The sequence below is a fragment of the Orycteropus afer genome, unplaced genomic scaffold (genome assembly GCF_000298275.1).
Source record: "Orycteropus afer afer isolate SDZICR_OR568_19922 unplaced genomic scaffold, OryAfe1.0 scaffold00168, whole genome shotgun sequence".
NCBI classification, from domain to species: domain Eukaryota; kingdom Metazoa; phylum Chordata; class Mammalia; order Tubulidentata; family Orycteropodidae; genus Orycteropus; species Orycteropus afer.
In genome coordinates this window covers 7,103,108-7,122,712 of record NW_006921755.1, presented here as the reverse complement: position 1 = coordinate 7,122,712, position 19,605 = coordinate 7,103,108, and the positions used below count along the sequence as shown (strand labels likewise).

General features: G+C 39.4%; 1 protein-coding gene across 1 annotated transcript in view; it reads right to left on the bottom strand.

Moving 5' to 3' along the window:
* WDR49 (WD repeat domain 49) overlaps positions 1-19,605 on the bottom strand; it is a gene marked incomplete at its 3' end in the record, with an annotated part of 237,906 nt that overhangs the window by 105,248 nt on the left and 113,053 nt on the right. Inside the window, exon 7 of the mRNA XM_007946655.1 lies at positions 7,865-8,098. Coding sequence (XP_007944846.1) covers positions 7,865-8,098 — 234 coding nt within the window. The remainder of the gene's footprint in view (positions 1-7,864; positions 8,099-19,605) is intronic.

Here is a 19,605-nt window from a genome sequence, read left to right as displayed (position 1 = left end):
ATATATATATGGAGCTCTGGTGGCACAATGTTAAAGCATTCAGCTGTTAACCAAAACGTTGGCAGTTTGAATCCACCAGCTGCTCTGCAGGAGAAAGATGAGGAAGTCTGCTTCTGTAAAGATTTACAGCCTTGGAAACCATATGTGGCAGTCTTACTCTCTGTCCTACAGTGTCCCTATGAGTCAAAATCGATTTGATGGCAGTGGGTTGTTTTTGTTTGTTTGTTTGTTTTACATGTATGTATGTATGTAGGAGCTCTGGTGGCATAGTGCCTAAGGCATTTGACTGCTAACCAGAAGGCTGGAGGTTCAAACCCACCAGCCACTCCTCAGATGGAAGATTGGGCAATCTACTTCTATAGAGATACTGCCTCGGAAACTCAAGGAAGGGTTGATATGCATTGAATCAACTCCAAGGCAGTGAGTTTGTTTTTGTTGTTGTTGTTATTTTGATGTATGTATATACACAAATTTCTACAAGAATAGAATATCCCTAAAAGAGTTCTCATGGAACTCATAAAACTGCTTACTTCCAGGGAATTATACTGGAAGGAACTTGTTGGTTGGCATCAAGTCGATTCCTACTCATGGTGACTCCATATGTTCATAATAGAACTGCTCTGTATGGTTTTCAAGGCTGTGACCTTTCAGAAGCATCTTTGAACCACTAACCTCAGCTAATAGTTGAGCACTTAGCTGTTTGAACCACCCATGGACTCAGGAGTAAAAAGATATTTTTTATCTTTTTGTACCTTTGAATTTTATAACATGTAAAGGTGTTGTTGTTGTTGTTATGTGCCATCGAGTCGGACCCAACTCATAGCAACCCCTCCTTGAGTTTCCGAGGCAGTATCACTACGGAAGTAGATTGCCTGATCTTCCTTCCAAGGAGTGGCTGGTGGGTTTGAACTGCCAGCCTTCTGGTTGTTGTTGTTGTTGTTATGTGCCGTCGTGTCAGCCCTGACTCATAGCGACCCCTCCTTGGGTTTCCGAGGCAGTATCACTACCGAAGTAGGATTGCCCAACCTTCCTTCCGAGGAGTGACTGGTGGGTAGCAGTCAGGTATTTTAGGCACTATGCTACCAGAGCTCCCTATAAAGGTATTATTCCTTCCAAATTAATCCCCTTTCAGTAAACAAATGTGTGTGTGTGTGTGTTGATGTAAACTACAACACTAGGGTATTTCTTAAGTCTCCATGAAGTGACCAGAGCACACAATGTCAGGAGTGGCATGTAACCAATAAGAGTTTCTGGCTGGCCAGTGAAGAAAAGCCGTATTAACAGAAGCCCAGCAATATCTCAGAACCCAGCAATAGGGCAGGAAAAGACAAAGTTTTCATTAGTGCCCCTCCAGTTCTGTTCCAAAGAAAAACTCACTGATTTTGGCCTAAATAAAGCACTACAGCAAATACTGTCTCATAAGTTGCAGATAAATTTCCCTCCAGCCTCTCCACCTCCCTCTGCTCAGATTCTAGAATTATCAAGGGAAACACCAACTGTATTATTTAAATTCTTAAATACCTTAGTTCCAAAAGAAATGGCGTGCAGAAAAGAAGACAGGAGAGGCACTGTCAGGAGATTGTGCCCCACCTCATTTTTAACGAATGGTTTGGCATTTTCTGTGATAGTGTGGACTGGTCCTCAAGAGACATCACTACTCTGGGCGAAGTGATGAAGGGCCAGTCCTCCAATTTCCAAAGCCAACATCCCATGCTGGTTATGAGAGTCCCATTACAGACCACAGGAGTCCTGCTGAAGGAAGTCAGGCAGCCACTCTCTGCATCTCTTTTTATGTAACCATGTATATGATCAGTATATTTAATCTTAAAGGTTGGGTGAAATGTAAGATTCTGGAAGGTAATTTGGAAGTGTGCATCAAATTATCTAATATGTGTATCCTTTAACCTTGAAATTCATTCCCAACAATTTACCCTAAAAAGATAAAGTCATAAATATGAATATATTTATGCACCAAAAAAAAAAAAAAAGAAATGTTCATAGTAGCAAAATATGAATCAAGGGAAATGACAAGTAAATTATGAGACATACTTACCATGGGATTTGTGTAGGCTTTTTAAAATAACAAAGTAGATAAACATTTAGGTACAAGGAAATATATTTCAATAAGTGGTAAGTTACAGAATCATATTTATGCAAAACAGTCTATGCACAGAGAGATGTCAAGAACATCTTCATGATATTTCGGCAATATTCAGTTCCTTATTTGAGCTTTACTGCATTGCTGCATTGTTTTAATTTCTTGCAATGTGCATATAATGTTTTACGAAACTAATAAAGTTATTTCAATAATGGAAATAGTGACTATAATTTAATCTGTCAAAATCTGATGAAGTCTAAATATCTTGACTATTTGCATATTCCAGGTGCAAAACAAATTGAAACATTATCCATCTTAGAAAAACACAGAACCCTACATTATTAGGATGAGCCCCACAGTGATAATTCAGCAATTTCATCTACTCTATTTTACATGAAACCTAGGGACAATTTTGTAAAGTTTCCTAACATACATGGGTGTTTATGAAGGGTTGCATATAAGAACTCAATGCAAAAACAGTCCATTAGAACTGCCTCCAGGATACTTAAGTTACTTTAATTCTTTCAGAGTGCATTCTAGGCACTCCCTCATCTAGCCCCAGCTTTGCCAGGTGAAATAAAGTACGTGGTTCCTTCTAAAAGGATTTGTGGGACTTAATACCAGTTTCTTAAATTAGGGCGTGAGAATACCAAAAGGCAGGGAGATGAAGAAAAGTCACAGAAAAGTGCTGTGTTGCTTTATAAAGGGATTAGGTTAGGTCTCCATTGAGTCCAAACAGAATGAAATGACAATGAAGTATAAGTAACATGTTAGAATGACAACAACAGAAGTGAGGATGTTCATTAAATTCAGACAAAGGGATAATCTTCAAGAAAGATACCAAGTCAGATAACCTAAGAGCAAGAGCCAACTGAAGAAGCATGGGTTGCTATTCAAATGGAAAGAGAAATAGCAATAATTGACTAAATGGAGCAGTTGAGCACTCGCTTTGTGCTGAAAAGAGTGTTAGGAGCCGTGGGATGATGTGAGAATGGAAGACAAAAAAATCTTTTCCTTATACCAAAAATATAGGAAAAGAGAAAAATAAGAGTTTAGTTAAGTGCTTAACTGAGAAAACAACTAGAGTGGCGACTGATGCTGGAGAGGTCCCTAGAGATAACAAGGAGCAGAGTGGACTGCAGAGCTCTGGTGGTGCTGGGTTAAAGCATTGGGCTGCTAACCAAAATGTTGGTGATTCAAACCTGCCAGCTGTTCCATCAGAGAAAGATAAGCCAGTTTGCTTCTGTAAAGATGGACAGCCTTGGAAAGTCCATGGAGCAGATATACTCTCCCATATGGGGTCACTATGAAATGGTATCTACTTGATAGCAATGGGTTTTGTTTTTGGTGGGTTATATATTTATTTTTATTTTTATTTATTTTTTATTGTGATTTGGGTGAAAGTTTACAGGGCAAATTCACTTTCCATACAGCAGTTCTCACACACATTGTCTGATGACATTGACAGTTTACCCCAATGCAACATCTCCCCTAGGTGGGTTATATTTGAGAAGACTGGAGCTGAGCCTTAGAATTGAATCTTTGTAAGAACAACTGCAATGGCTAAGGAAAGTAGAAAGAGGATCAACAACTTCTTCACCTCAAGGAGCATTGCTGAGGAGGAAGAAGCTAGGGGCAAGTCCCAATTCACAAAGCCTCCCTTTCTAGTTCTCTCTAACATTTATTTCCACATGACAATTGCTTAAAATGAAAACTAAGGAATGCCAAGCATTTTTAAAAGAAAAAGGGCTGTGGCAAATTAGCCACATTCAACCTGAGAAATGTTAGAGAGCTGGGAGAACTTTCCTAGGACTTGCTGCTGGAGGAAGAGAACTTCTTCCAAGAGACTAGCCCTAGTTAAAGCAATGCTGTAGAGGTAAATGTTATTATTATTTTTTTCCACCTCCTCCCAACACACATTTTTACAAGTCATTAAAATGAAAAAATCAGTAATTCTGTCCAGCATCTATACCCTAGGCTCTCCAACTCCACTGAGAGACTGTGTGAACAGACAGACAATGCTTACATTATTTATAAAAATAGAACTCTGACCAAGAACTTGTAGCATCGAGTCCAGGAAATCAAACCACTCACTATTTGCAGCCAAACAGCCCTCTGGGCAGCCAAATAACAATCTCTGCAACAATGAGCCCCAAATGGCTGAGATTTGATTAATAACTGACAACTTCCTTAATTTTTCTCCCCTTTTCCAACTTAGGACAACCACATATAAGCAAAATGCTCTCCTCCCTGGTGACACAAACGCTTAAGCTCTCAACCACCAACTGAAATGTTGACACCCTGAACCCCCACCATCTCAGAAGAAAGGCCTGTGATCTACCTCCAAAAGGTCACAACCTTAAAATCCTTATGGAGCACAGTTCTACTCTGCAACACACAGGGTCACCATGAGGCAGAAGAGGTAACCAATCACGTAAGGATGCGCGGCTTCTATTAGGCCACCTCCAGGTTTCCCATGCCAACAAGCTTCAATCAGAGCATTCCTAAGTCTTCCCTTTTTTCCACAATAAAGCTCTCCCACCCTCCTGCCTGCTTATGCTAGCTGATTTCCTTGCTATAATAGTCTTTGTTCATTATCCATTCTCACACGGCAGTTCTCAAACCTTTTGGTCTCAGGATCCCTTTAAAAACTGAAAACAAAACCTACTGTTATCAAGTAGATTCAGACTCATAGTGACCCCCATAGAGTTCCCAGGGTTGTAAATCTTTAAGGAAGTAGATTGCCTTATCTTCTTCCAACGGAGCTGCTGGTGTGTTGAACCTCTTGTTAGCAGTCAAATGCCTTACCTGATGCACCACCAGAACTCCTTCAGGATCGCTTTACACTCTTAAAAATTATTGAAGAACCCAAGTAGCATTCTTATGTGATATACATATACATATATATATGTATGTATATGTGTGTGGATATATGTGTGTGTATGTGTGTGTGTATCTCTATATACATATAGATATTATTTACTATGGAGCTCTGGTAGCATAGTGCCTAAGGCACTTGACTGCTAACCAGAAAGCTGGAGGTTCAAATCCATCAGCCACTCCTCGGAAGGAAGGTTGGGCAATCTACTTTCGTAGTGATACTGCCTTGGAAACCCAAGGAGGGGTCGCTATGAGTCGGGTCTGACTCGACAGCATAGAAAAACAACGACAACAACACTATTTACTATATTATAAATTAAAATTGAGAAATTATTGGAACATGGATATACAAGCACCCATTCCATTAGGGGTCGGAGCAATGATGTTAGCACACATTGTGTGGCCTCTAGAAACTCCACTGTACACTCTTGAGAGAGGGCAAGCAATGAATTGGTATTATGAAAATAGTTGACCCCTGAATGATCTAGGTCTCCAAGGGTTCCCAGACAATATTTTAATAAGTTTTGTTTTAATTCTATTTTTCCAAGTCCAGACTATGGTACATGTCAGTAGGCTTTACAATCTGGCTCTAAGTTCTGTTTACCCTCAGCTCCCAGAGTGTTGATTAAGTATTCCCCAAAGTAGCTACACCAAAATAAAGACTTTTGTCCTAAATATCCTGTGAGTATTTGAACCTCTTGGATTTGCTCATGTTGTATCTGCTCCTTCTACAGAGTCTCACTCTAGCTTTCTGGGCTGCTTTGACAAGTCACCCAACCTCGCCCCAGGCAGAATTAATAGTTTCCTACACAGATAACAGTTTCCTTTTACCTCTGTTTCATTTCATCTTCTTCCACTGTTTCCTGAGCCCTGGTGGCTCAATGGTTAAGGGCTCAGCTGCTAACTGAAAGATCAGCAGTTCAAACCACAGTCATTCTGTGGGCAAAGAGTCCTGGCAATCAACTCCCGTAAAGATTTCAGCCTAGGAAACCCTATGGGCTCTTCTACTCTGTTATATAGGGTTGCTATGACTCAGAACCAACAACAGCAATGAGTCTGCTTCTCCTTCTTTCATTCCACCATCATGTAATGAGCACCTTCTCTGTACCCTGCAATGAGCATTGGCACTAGAAGCTGGACCCTGCCCTTAGGGAGATCATAGTCTCTTGCACTGCTGAGAAGAAACTGCAGCTTATTAATCTTTGAATTCCTCATTTCTGGTACGTGGTCGTTGTTCAAAATTGTTTTGTTTGATTTGTCTAATTACCGTGAAATGATAAAAGTTACTTCTGGCTAATAGGACTGCAGGTGATATTATTTTTCTTTGTACTTTTTCCTAATTTTACTATTATAAGTGTAATGCAATGTTAAACTATTTCTCTACAGGTTGGCAGCTACTACTTAGGAAACACATATGTGATGAACAGTATTATGCACTTTACATATATTAATGCTTTTAATTATTTATGTTATGAACAACAATGAGGAGAGCCACAAATACCCAACTCAATGGTGGAGTGATTCTTCCTATATCATATACCATATGTGAATAATCTATTGTTGCCTGCAATGGAAATATATTTTTATTGTTTTAGTTTTATCTTCACAACCCACATGGAGAATCCAAGACTTTCTTTATGTCTCACTTCCTTAATTCCTCATGGAATATTACTCACCTTATGGCCAGGCAACACAGGATCTTAGCATCTAAGCACAAGCATAGCTTTTTAACTTTGCAGATCTCAATTAGCAAAATGTTCTCCTGAAAACATATACATCTCTCAGTGGCCACCAGGGAGCCGAATTAACTGGTTGCCTTCCTAAAGTTCAGTAAAACATTTATAAGGGAATGTTTCCTGCAGATGGAATGCAAAATGGATTGTTTTTTAAAGGACTTTTTATCTCCTAGAATAACCAGAAAACAGTGTTTCAAGTAGTGACATGACACACCACTCATTACTAACAAAGGGGCTCTCCACCCCTTGCACAAAATCAGAACTACTCATTTCTGGGTAAATGCAAAACCTTCTACAAAGGGAAAAGGAGGAATGGGTTAGAATTATTGTTTAATTGGCTGCAAGCTGGATACTTGCTTGTGTTGCTCCCACTGTGCTGTTATTATCAGGCCTGAGGTGATCCTTGCAGCTGACTGACCTCCAATGGTGTCCAGTCCCCTTCCATGAGACCCACAGGCTGTCCCAGACCACGCTCCTACTGCCTTCCTTGCCAGACCTCTCTGTCCTCTAGAAGGGCTGTGATCTGCACGGCATCTCTGTTCCTAAGAAGCTGTGCCTCTTCATTGAGATGCAGGTAGCACTCCCGTAAGCAGGGGCTGCAGAGCACCATTAAAGTGGCGGGGAGACAAACAACACTCGCGCTGCATACCAAGTGGCATCACATTTAACTGAATCATTTTATTATGAATACATTCCAGGCTGCCACTGTGAGCCACTGGTGTAAAATATGCCAGCAAAATGGATCTCTGCTAATTATATTTCATGCATATTTCAGAGCTTTCCACAGGAATATAAGAAGATGGTGTTCATAAAAGAGAATTTTACAGCCAGGTTCACTTACATTTGGCATCAAGACCCAAACTAACTGGTAACAAAGATAAGTTCAGTTTCATTACGTGTTGTGTTTGTTTTAGCTAGAATATTGTAATTCCTTATAAGTCTATCAGCACTGCTTGAAAATGAAATCACTCCTCAAATCCACCTGAATATACATTATTGCAGAAAAGTACATGGCTAATAAATCATTTCTTTCCCATGTTTGTTGTTTCCTGTTTGTCTTCATATTTACCTTAGATTGAATTAATGGAACATGTCTCTGGTGACACAATACCTGGGATGTGTCAGGAGAGTGGCAGAAAAGCATCATTACCTGCTTCAAGATGGAACTGTAAAGAACACAAGTGACTGGTTTCTCATGACTTTTCACCCTCTTGCCAGCTTCACTTTGCATTGCCAACAAAGTTAGTTGGTTATTAAATGAAATGAAAAGGCGTCCATGAGCTTCATCAAAATGAAAGAGGCATCTGAAGTCCTGACTTTTGGGGAAAGGACAAGTTATCCTCTGGATGGACAGCTGATGTTGAATATCCCAGAGTCTCAATACCTGGATGAAAAGTGATAAAGCCATGTGATTATGTCAAGAATAATTTCAAATTTTAGCCATAAATGTGTCTAGCTCAACCATGATCTGGAGTAGAGAGCTATTTCCCTTAAAATGCTAACACTTCTAACATTGCACATGTTGGTGTTATTGTTATGTGCCGTTGAGTAGGGCCCGACTCATAGCAACCCCTCCTTGGGTTTCCGAGGTGATCTCACTATGGAAGTAGATTGCCCAACCTTCCTTCCGAGGAGGGGCTGGTGGGTTTGAATTGCCATCCTTCTGGTTAGCAGTCAAGTCTTAGGCACTACATGTGTTTTAATCTCTTTAGGGTCGACTGAGCAAACAACCAACCAAGCAAACAGAGATGGAAGATAGATGTCACGGCACATGAGCTCTCCAAAGAACCAGGTTACAGATGAAAAGAGATAAGGACCTTCCCTCAGAGATGACAGAGAGAAAAAACCTTCCCCTAGAACCAACGCTCTTCATTTGGACATACAGCCTCATAAACTGTGAAAAAATAAAATTTGTCTTTGCTAAAGCCACCCACTTATATTTCTGTTATAGCAGCACTTTTTCATCGTAAAAATATTAGCAGCTAAAAGTGAAAGAGGTTCTTTCAAATAAACTATCCTATCCAATTTTTCAAAATTTATCCCATCCAATGGAGAATTATTTCTGAATTATCTCTAAGAGATGTCTTTGTTTAAACGAATGCTCATTTTCCTACAAGGCAAGTGACCTGTAGGTGAATAGTTCATAACCTTGTTCTTCTTGCTGTTGTTAGGTGCCGTCGAGTCAGTTGTGGCTCCTGGCAACCCGATGTGCAACTACCTGGCCAACCAACTATCTGTGCCCATTCCAAAGAAAGGTGATCCAACCGAATGTGGCAATTATCAAACAATATCACTAATATCACATGCAGGGCCCACTAGAAGGCCTGAAAAAAAGAGTTCCAAATCAAAAACCCAAACAAAGTATATGAAGTCAGATAAAAACCAAATGGAGACTCTTCAGGGTTCCTTCAGAGGTACCATACTGCTTTTAGACAGTTTACAGACCTTGACCTAGAAAGCCCTGAAAATGCTTGCATGGTTAACATGATTTTATTGGGCAGAGTGTCCCAGCTATTGGAAAGAAACTGCAGAAGGTGGATGGAGGAGTGAATGTGGGGATTTCTCAATTAGTGGAACTGCCTTTAAAGTATACACCAACAGAAATAAGAGGCAGATGAAAGGAACAGACAGGCTAAGAGGCAGGCAAAACTCCTTGCTGCTGTGATACAAGGGCATCATCTGGGCCAAAGAAGAGGAGGGCTTCCTCTTAGAGGGTGAAGAAATATATTGAGGCCCCCTCTGGGGAGAGGTCAGTGTGCCAGATGCAGGAAAGAGTGGCATTGGAAGAGAAAGTGCCCAAAGTATAGAGACAAGAAGGAAAAACCCCAACAGGCTACCCAATATCCCAGGGTTGCCACCTAGTTGAAGGAAGAGTCCAATTGAAGACAACAAAATGTTTCCCTCCACCAGAGCCTCTGATTATAATGAAGGTGGAAGGAAAACCCACTCACTTCTGGTTGACACAGGAGCCACCTATTCAGTTCTTAGTGGAAGAGAAGCCCCATTAACCAAAAGAACTGTGCCAGTAATTGAAATCTCAGGTAAAGAAATTAACCAGCCATTGATGTGTCCTCTCACATGCTCAGTTGTGGAAAATCCCTAAACCACTCTTTCCTATATATGCCTGATTGCCCAGTTCTGCTACTACAATGAGACTTGCTGTGTAAACTTCCAATTCAGATAAACTTCAAGGACAGCACCATGCATGTGTGATGCCCCAGAACACTACATGGAGGCTGCAAGTGGCTCCCTCAACAAAAAGGACAAAGTAATTGATTCAATTTTATTTTATCTCAAGGAATAATCCATAAGTCTAAGTCATTGTAGTACCCTGGATCTAGTCAAACAAGACCTTGCAAAGGGTGAAAAATTTTCTCCCAGTTGAGGTGGAGCTCCTTCCCAGCATTGAGCCCCCATACCTGAGACAACACCCTATTAGGTGTGAGGCTCCAATGGCACTCACAGAGATCGTTGACAGGTATCTCCAACATGGATTGATCCCACTCTGCCAATCGTGGTTCAACACCCCCATGTTACTGGTACAAAAGAAGAACGGGAGTACCAGTTTGTCCAGGACCTGAAGGCAATCCAGCAAGTAACACCTACAGTATGTCCCTTGTTCCTAACCCTCTCTACTATGTCTCCTATTTTCACTTGGTTCATAGTCCTGGATTTAAAGGATGCTTTCTTTCACATCAGACTGGAAGAGAGGAGACAGGGAATATTTACTTTTGAATAGGAGGACTCCCACCTATTCAGAAAAAGACCAAGGAATACCTGAGGCTTGGGAGACACTCAGAAAAAAGAACGAATAGCTGTACACTGAACACAGAAAGATCTTCATACCCTTGAATTTGCTAAAGACCATCCTTCAGCAAGCACACCAGCCCACCCACTATGGAAGAGTTGGAATGTATGCTGGGTAAAAAGACACTTAATAGGACACAAATTATTGTAGGCTATACAGGCAGTTACTTACACCTATTCTATTTGTGTACAAAACAAGCTGAAAAATTCCTTGGATGCTCCACTGGGGAGTGTAAAGAAAGGTGTTGATGCCCAGCAGGGACTGGCAAGTAGACTTTACAGAAATGCATCTGACCCCAGGAAATCACAGGTATTTTCCATTATTCATTGACACCTTTACCAACTGGGTAGAAGCCTTTCATTGCCAGATGGAGAGAGTTTCTGAGGTAGTAAAAAACTTCCTACATGAAATTATTCTGAGGTTTGGCCTCCCAGCCTCCACTGGAAGCAATAATAGGTTACATTCCATTGCTCAAATCACTGTTAGTTGCAAGCACACTTGACATCACCTGGAATCTTCATGCAGCCTGGAGACTACAGTCCATTGGAAAGGTTGAGTGAGCCAACCAGAATCTAAAAAGGCACACAGCCAAGATTTGTCAAGAAACCAAACTTACGTGGACAAAAGTCCTCCCCACAGCCCTCAAGAAAATTAGGGTTACCTCTCAGAGGAAATTAAAAACTCAGCCCTTTTGAGCTGTTGTTATATGGTCCCCTCATGTTAACAAACCCTGAAATTTGTGATGGTCACGGGATGAAGGAAGCTCTCACTGCTACCCGCAGATAGGGAGAATTTTACCTTAAAAGCTATTTGCAGTCTCTCTCTCTGTTGTCTTGTTTTGTCTCCACTGGTACTACCTCCTCCAGGATCTACCTGATCCGCAGGTACTGCTGCATCCCTTTCAGCCTGGCAATTGAGTATCTCTCCATTCATGGAAGTCAGACACTCTTTAGGAAAAGGGGACTTTTTTAGTATTTTTTAGTATTTTTTAATATTACTAGCCACACTAAATGCTGTAAACCTCAGGGGTCTCAAAGCATGGATCCATCACACCCATGTAAAAAATATCCCTCCAGATCAAACTCAAAAAGCTGTAGATTCAAACTCAGCAAAACTGTAAGACCTGGGCTTACAAACCTGTAAAGGACAAGTACCTTTTTTATCACAAGCCTGAGCCTGACCTGAAGTATCCTTTTACGTGAGCCAACCTCATAAGGAATCTTAACTGTGTTACTTTGTTTTTATTGTTTTACTTTGTTATGTTTGTTGTTTTGGAAATTATGCTTTGTTGTTGTGTTTAGTCCTTGCTCTTGGCATTACTATTATTTCCCAAACCAAAAGCAGAACATCCATCCAAGCAGCCTCAGTTACCTTGTCCAAGCTATATCAACAACTGACTGGTATGCATCATGCCCCCTACCAAGGACACCAGGCCAGGCGAGCTGCAGCTCAGTGCTTCAGAATGAACAGTGATCAATAATGACCACTGTCCAAAGAAAAGGAAGAGATAAGAGCATAATAACCCCACAAGAGAAGCAGGACAGCTAAGTGAGCCAACACTTCTTCCCTTTACCCTATTTACCCCAACCTCCCAGAGCTAGCCAAAAGCAGCCTGAGTAGGTTTGACAGCCATGTTAGTAGTATCCTAGGTGACCTTTAGGTTATTAAGTGCCTATTAATTTCTCTGGGAGCTCTGGTAGCATAGTGGCTAAAGCACTTGACTGCTAACCAGAAGGCTGGCGGTTCAAACCCACCAGCCACTCCTCGGAAGGAAGGTTGGGCAATCCTACTTCCATAGTGATACTGCCTCGGAAACCCAAGGAGGGGTCGCTATGAGTCGGGGCCGACTTGACGGCACATAACAACAACAACAACATTAATCTCTCTGCCTCTGGGTGGAGTTTAGCTGCCATTTTTATATATACAACATATGGAAAAGTATGTGACCCTAACTGTGCCTGTGTAGAACGTAGGAGTATGTGTAATTATTATTTTGTATGACTTCCTATATTGTAAATTGTATACAAGAGAAGTTCGAAGGAGCCTTCATTGGAGCAGTCTTGGAGGCACTAGCCCTGGCTATTCCCTTCCTTGGCCAAAGAAAGAACCTTTCTGTTCTCCCACCTTAGCCTCTTCTTTATTGGCTATGAGTTACACCAAGCCGTGCTTGGATTTCACCAGCAACAACAATAGCAACATAATAAATTAAGTGTTCTTGGCAAAAAATTTTTATTGAAGAACTCATTCTGGTATTTAAGGATTACTAAACTATTTTCTTTTTATTTAAAAGGTACTGTTAGATATCAAAAAAATATTTACCCTCATAAAGGTAAATGATACAAGAAGCAAGATATGCAAATATATTTCAATGTGTTCTAACTATAAATAGAATTGTCATGCTGTTATTTTGAACATTAAACCCATAAGACTAGACACATCTAGATAATTCCCAAACATATATTACTTATAAGAGTCACATCTTCATTGTTCAAAACGCCATATTGTTCAGTATGGACCCCCATCTAAGAAGTAGATGCTAACTTTATGTCAAAATAATAATCTGGGGGCACAGTTGACTATAAATTAACAATAACTCAACCAGGTTAATGGAAAAAAATTACCCCAGAATCATTTTCCATTGTATTACCGAAGTAATTTATGTTGGCTTTAATATTTCATTGACATTTAGTTACCTAAATTAAATGAAACATTAAAAATAGATGAAAAACTGCTTCTGTACAGGTTACTTCTTGCTAGTAGCAAGTAAAACTAGAAATATTTTATCAGAATATGTACATTCATTAATTTTTATTAAATCTACACTTGTATTGTTCTTTTTTAACTTCTACTTAGAACCCTAAACTTTTTCAATATTCCCACTAAGTCTATCTTCCACCTTTAATTTTTACTCTCTGCTGAGAATCAAGCAGCTGGCTTTTGGAGGGCTAGAACAGGTCCGGCAGGTCGGGAAGCGGGAGTGGAGCAGTTTGAAACAACTGTTGTTGTTGTTGTTATGTGCCGTCGAGTCGGCCCCGACTCATAGCGACCCCTTCTTGGGTTTCCGAGGCAGTATCACTACGGAAGTAGGATTGCCCAACCTTCCTTCCGAGGAGTGGCTGGTGGATTTGAACCGCCAGCCGTCTAAGGGACAGGAATTTGTCAGTTTGTCATCCTGTAGTGGCTTGTGTGTTGCTGTGAGGCTGGAGGCTATGCCATCAGTTTCAAATGACAACAGGGTTACTCAAGGTGGAGAGGTTTCAGTGGAGCTTCCAGAATCAGACAGACTTGGAAGAAGGAAGAGGTCATTTACTTCTCAAAGAATTGGCCAGTGAAAACCTTATGAAAAGCAGTTAAACACTCTCTGATATATTACTGGAAAACCTTATGAATAGTCATGAAACATTGTGTGATATAGTGTCAGAAAGTGAGCCCCTCAGATTGGAAGGCACTCAAAATATGACTGGAGAGGGGCTGCCTCCTCAGAGTAGAGCCAACCTTAATGATGTGGATAGAGTAAAGCTTTTAGCACCCCCATTTGTTGATGTGGCACATCTCAAGATGAGAAGAAACAGCTGCAAATATCCATTAACACTTGGAACATGGAATGTACAAAGTATGAATCTAGGAAAATTGGCAGTTGTCAAAAATGAAATGGAACGCATAAAGATTGATTTCTTAGGCATTAATGAACTGAAATGGACCCGTTTTGGCCATTTTGAATCAGACAAACATATGATCTACTATGCTGGGAATGATGAATTGAAGAGGAATTACATGACATTCATCATCACAAAGAATGCTTCAAGACCTATCCTGAAGTACCATGCTGTCTGTGATAGGATAATATATATGTCTATGAGGAACAGCAGTTAATATTACTATTATTCAAATTTATGCACCAACCACCAAAGCCAAAGATAAGGAAACTGAAGATTTTTACTAACTTCTACAGCCTGAAATCCACTGAACATGCAATCAAAATGTGTTAATAATCACTGGTGATTGGAACATAAAAGTTGGAAACAAAGAAGAATCAAAGGTAGTTGGAAAATATGGTCTTGGTGATAGAAATGATGCTGGAGACTGCATAATAGAATTTTGCAAGACCAATGAATTATTAATTGCAAATACCTTTTTTTCAAAACACGAACAGCAGCTATACATGTAGACTTCACCACATGGAGTACACAGGAATCAGATTGACACATCTGTGGCAAGAGGTAATAGAGAAGCTCAATATCTTCAGTCAAAACAAGGCCAGGAGTTGACTGTGGAACAGACCATCAACTACTCATATGCAAGTTCAAATTGAAGCTGAAGACAATTAAGAGAAGCCCATGGGAGACAAAATATGACCTTGATTATATCCCTCCTGAATTTAGAGACCATCTAAAGAATATGATGCACTGAACACCAATGACTGAAAGCCAGAAGAAATGTGGGATGACATCAAGAATATTATCCATGAAGAAACCCAAAGGTCATTAAAAAGAAGGAAAGGAAGAAAAGACCAAAATGGATGTCAGAAGAGACTCTGAAACTTGCCCCTGAACAGAGAGTAGCTAAAGCAAATGGAAGAATCAACAATATAAAAGAGCTGAAGAGAAGATTTCAAAGAGCAGCTCAAGAAGACCAAGTCAATTATTATAAAGAAATGTGCAACGAGTTGGAGTTATAAAACCAAAAGGGAAGAACACGCTCAATGTTTCTCGAGCTGAAAGATCTGAAGAAAAAATTTAAGCCTGGAATTGCAATATTAAAAGATTCCATGGGCAATATGTTGAAAGATTCAGGAAACATCAAAAGAAGACGGGTGAAATACATAGAGTCACTATACCAAAAAGAATTGGTAGATGATCATCCATTTCAGGAGGTGAATATGGTCAAGAACTAATGGTATTGAAGGAAGAAGTCGAAGCTGTACTAAAGGAATTGGTGAAAAACAAGGCTCTGGGAATTGATGGAATAACCACTGGGATGTTTCAAGAAATGAATGTTGTGCTGAAGGCACTCACTTGGCTATGCCAAGAGATTTGGAAGACAGCTACCTGGCCAACTAACTAGAAAAGATTCATGTTTGTACCCATTCCAAAGAAAGGTGATGCCACAGAATGTGGAAATTATCAAACAATATCATTAATATCACAGGCAAGTAAAATCTTGCTGAAGATAATTCAAAAATGGTTGTAGCAGTATACTGACAGAGAACTTCCAGAAATGTAAGCTAGACTCAGAAGGGGATGTGGAGCAAGGGATGTCATAGCTGATGTCAGCTGGATCTTGGCTCAAAGTGAAGATTGCCAGAAAGATGTTTACTTGTGTTTTATTGACTAGGCAAAGGCATTCGATTGTGTGGATCATAACAAATTGTGGATAACATTGAGAAGGCTGGGAATCCCAGAACACTTAATTGTACTTATGAGGAACTTGTACATAGACCAGGAAGCTGTCGTTAAACAGAACAAGGGGATACTGCATGGTTTAAAATCAGGAAGGGAGTGTGTCAGGGTTGTATCCTTTCACCATATTTATTCAATTTGTATGCTGACCAAATAATCTAAGAAGCTGGACTGTATGAAGAAGAGCATGGCATCAGGATTGGAGGAAGGCTCATCAACAACCTGAGATATGCAGATAACACAACGTTGTTTGGTGAAAGTGAGGGTGACTTGGAGCATTTAATGATGAAAATTAAGACTACAGTCTGCAGTATGGATTACACTTCAATATAAAGAAAACAAAAATCCTCACAACTGAACCAATAAGCAGCACCATGATAGATGGAGAAAAGATTGAAGCTGTCAAAGATTTCATATTACTTGGTTCTAAATGCCAATGGAAGCAGCAGTCAAGACATCAAAAGATGTATTGCATTGGGCAAATCTGTTGTAAAATATCTCTTTCAAGTGCTGAAGAGTAAAGAGATCTCTTTGAAGACTAAGATGTACCTAACCCAAGCCATGGTATTTTCAATCACCTCATAAATGTGTAAGAGCTGGACAATGAATAAGGAAGACCAAAGAAGAGTTGATGCTTTTGAGTTGAGGTGTTGGCAAAGAATGCTGAAAGTACTATGGAATCCTAAAAGAACTAACAAATCTGTTCTGGAAGAAGTGCAGCTGGAATGCTCCTTGGAAGTGAGAATGTCCAGACTTTGTCTCACTTACTTTGGTCATATTGTCAGAAAGGACCATTCTCTGGAGAAGGATATCATGCTTTGTAAAGTGGAGGATCAATGAAAGAAGGGAAGGCCCTCAACAAGATGCATTGACACTGTGGCTGAAGAGATGGGATTGGGTATAGCAGGGAAAGTGAGGCTGGCACAGGACCAGGCAGTGTTTCTTTCTGTTGTACATAAGGTCACTAATAGTCGGAAATGACTTGACAACACATAACAACAACAACAAGAAGAATCAAAGCAACAGTATTGTTATATTGTTAACAATGCATTAAAGCAGTGTTCTAGCATGCTTCCAGAAAGTATGTGATGGTATGTGACTTGTCATAAGTTTTTCAATTTTTCCTGTATCAGTGGTTCTTAACCATGGCTTAAGAAACACCTATAAGGCCTTCAGAAATTCTGCATGGTTGGGCTTTTTTCTTAGACCAAGTGAACCAAATTTGGATGGTTTAAATATTAGGTTGTTTTGTTTTGTTTTCTTTTGTTTTTTTAATTTCCATGGTATTTTTTGGTACTTAACTCCTCTACTTCTCTTGGTTTTGAGGTCACTGTTGACTTTTCTAAACAAGAAATCTTTTGGATTAATCAGAAATACCATATATCTTACCTTCAAAGTAAATTACTCTCCTTCTTTCCTAATCAGCCTTGATCCTTTTAATTATAATTATGAAAGATATCTCACATTAATTGTTTTATTAATCAAGTTATTTGATAAAATTTAAAAAAAATATCTAGTTATTATTTGGTTATTCTGGACATTCCCTTTGTTTTATACTCTGTGGGAACAGAATTAGGCCATAGTACAGAAAAGAGTATATGTAATATGCGTATCTTTTCATTCCAGAGAGCCTAGAGATGTTTTCTTTCTCCTCAGTAGGAAAAATAGGTAAACTGACAAACTTAAAAATTTTATTTATATTTTCCACAAATTTTCATCTAAACTGTAGTGTTTTCTATTTACATCATGACATCTGAAAATTTGTGATGCATGCCCAAATTCAAACTCACTAAGTCAAGTCTGAGATGCCTATTGGGGCTCTCTCGTCCATCTCCATTTTTGTATTAGCAAGACTAAATACCTCCACTTTTGATTTAGTATTGAGACAAAATTTAATATTTCACAGAATAGCATGGTACTTTTTTCCTACTTAATTTTGTGTCTTGTTTCAACTGCTAATGTTTAATAATGCAAGATTATAAAGAAACACTGTCTTATTCATATACACTAAAACCAAACAAGAGTGAACTAAGACTTCAGACATCTGGGTTGTAGTTTTAAAATTAGCCAGGTTTGTCAGATTGGGCATATGATTTTAACTTTCCATTGCTTCAAATGAAATTTGAAGGTGTCCCTGTCATTGCTGAAGTTCTGTCTATTCTGTACAGAATGTAGTAAAATTTTCCAGTCCACTATCTAAATATCTGAAAATAACAACAACTCTAATTTAAGAAGAGTTATTGTGAAGACTGGACAAAAATAATTTGGAAAATCATCAGGTTTTCAATCTAGTTTTACTGAAAAATTTCTCCCTGTTCCTGGTCAGAGATGGAGAGAATCATTTCAAATAGGTAAAATGAAACTAAAGATTGGTTCCTTCCTTTTGTATCATAAACGTTCCATTTCTAAATGGAAAACTTCATGAATAGGTGATGCATGAATAGATGGATGTGTGGGTGGATGGATAGAGAATCTATCTGCAGTGTACTTGTTTAAGCCAAATCTGCATTGTATTTCCTAGTTGCAGCATATCTAAGTTAAATTCAAAGTAGTCAGGAGAAAGATAAGTTCATAATTTCTTAATAATGGTCTAAAAATGATAACAAATAAATAAATTAAAAAAAAAACAAAACAGTTGCCATCAAGTCGATTCTGACTCATGGTGACCCCATGTGTGTCAGAGCAGAACTGTGCTCTATAGGGTTTTCAGTGGCTGAGTTTTTGGAAGTAGATCACCAGGCCTTTCTTCTGAGGTGCCTCTGGATGGACTCGAGCCTCCAACCTTTTAGTCAGCTGCTCTATGTGTTTACCATTTGCACCACCCAGGGACTAAAAATCACAGAGAAGTCAAAACAAACTCAGAGATTAATGACTGAAGTGAGACTTGCTAGCTTTCAACAAACATTTACTAGTAACTCCTGCCATCCTGTAGGGAATAGATATAAAATGACAATAAAAAGAAAGAGAGAGAGAGTGAGTATCGTCAGGCATTTTGGGAAAAGCAGTGGAGCCGTTCCTCAAGGATAATCTAAAAAATGGATTGCCTACTTGCAGATAATAGGATGAACAGCTGCTGAAGGTATTTACTCTCCTGAATACACCTTTATGTGTTAACAAGTCAATTTACGAAGAATTTACGTTTTTCATTAATCCACAAAAGCATAATCAGTAAATACTTAAAGACAATTGTGATTGGCATGATATATGCTAACAAAAGTATTTTACTGAATATCTCAGCCAATGCTTTTATCTTAAAGTCATACAACAGTTCTCCTTTAAGACAGATTTTGCAATTTATTCCCAGGTCTAAAGTCAAAACCTTGGTCTCAGTTTAAAATCTTCTTTTGTGTTATTCATCTTATTATTGTTACTGTAACCATCATCTCCTTTTTTCCCCAATCTGTGTGTGTGTGTGTGTGTGTGATTTGGGTGAAAATTTACAGAGCAAATACACTTTCCACACAGCAGTTCACATGCACTTTGTCTCATGACATTGACCACAATTTACCACAATGCAAAAATTCCCCTCCTACTTCCTCCAGATAGTTACTTCTTCCCTGTGTCCATCCCTCCATGCACTCCTGCCCCCTGAGCTGTCTCCTATACATAAGCAGCCCTTCTTTCTCCCATGCTTGTTCTCTCCAAGGAGTGTATCTACCTCAGATAAATGTTCAACTCATATGC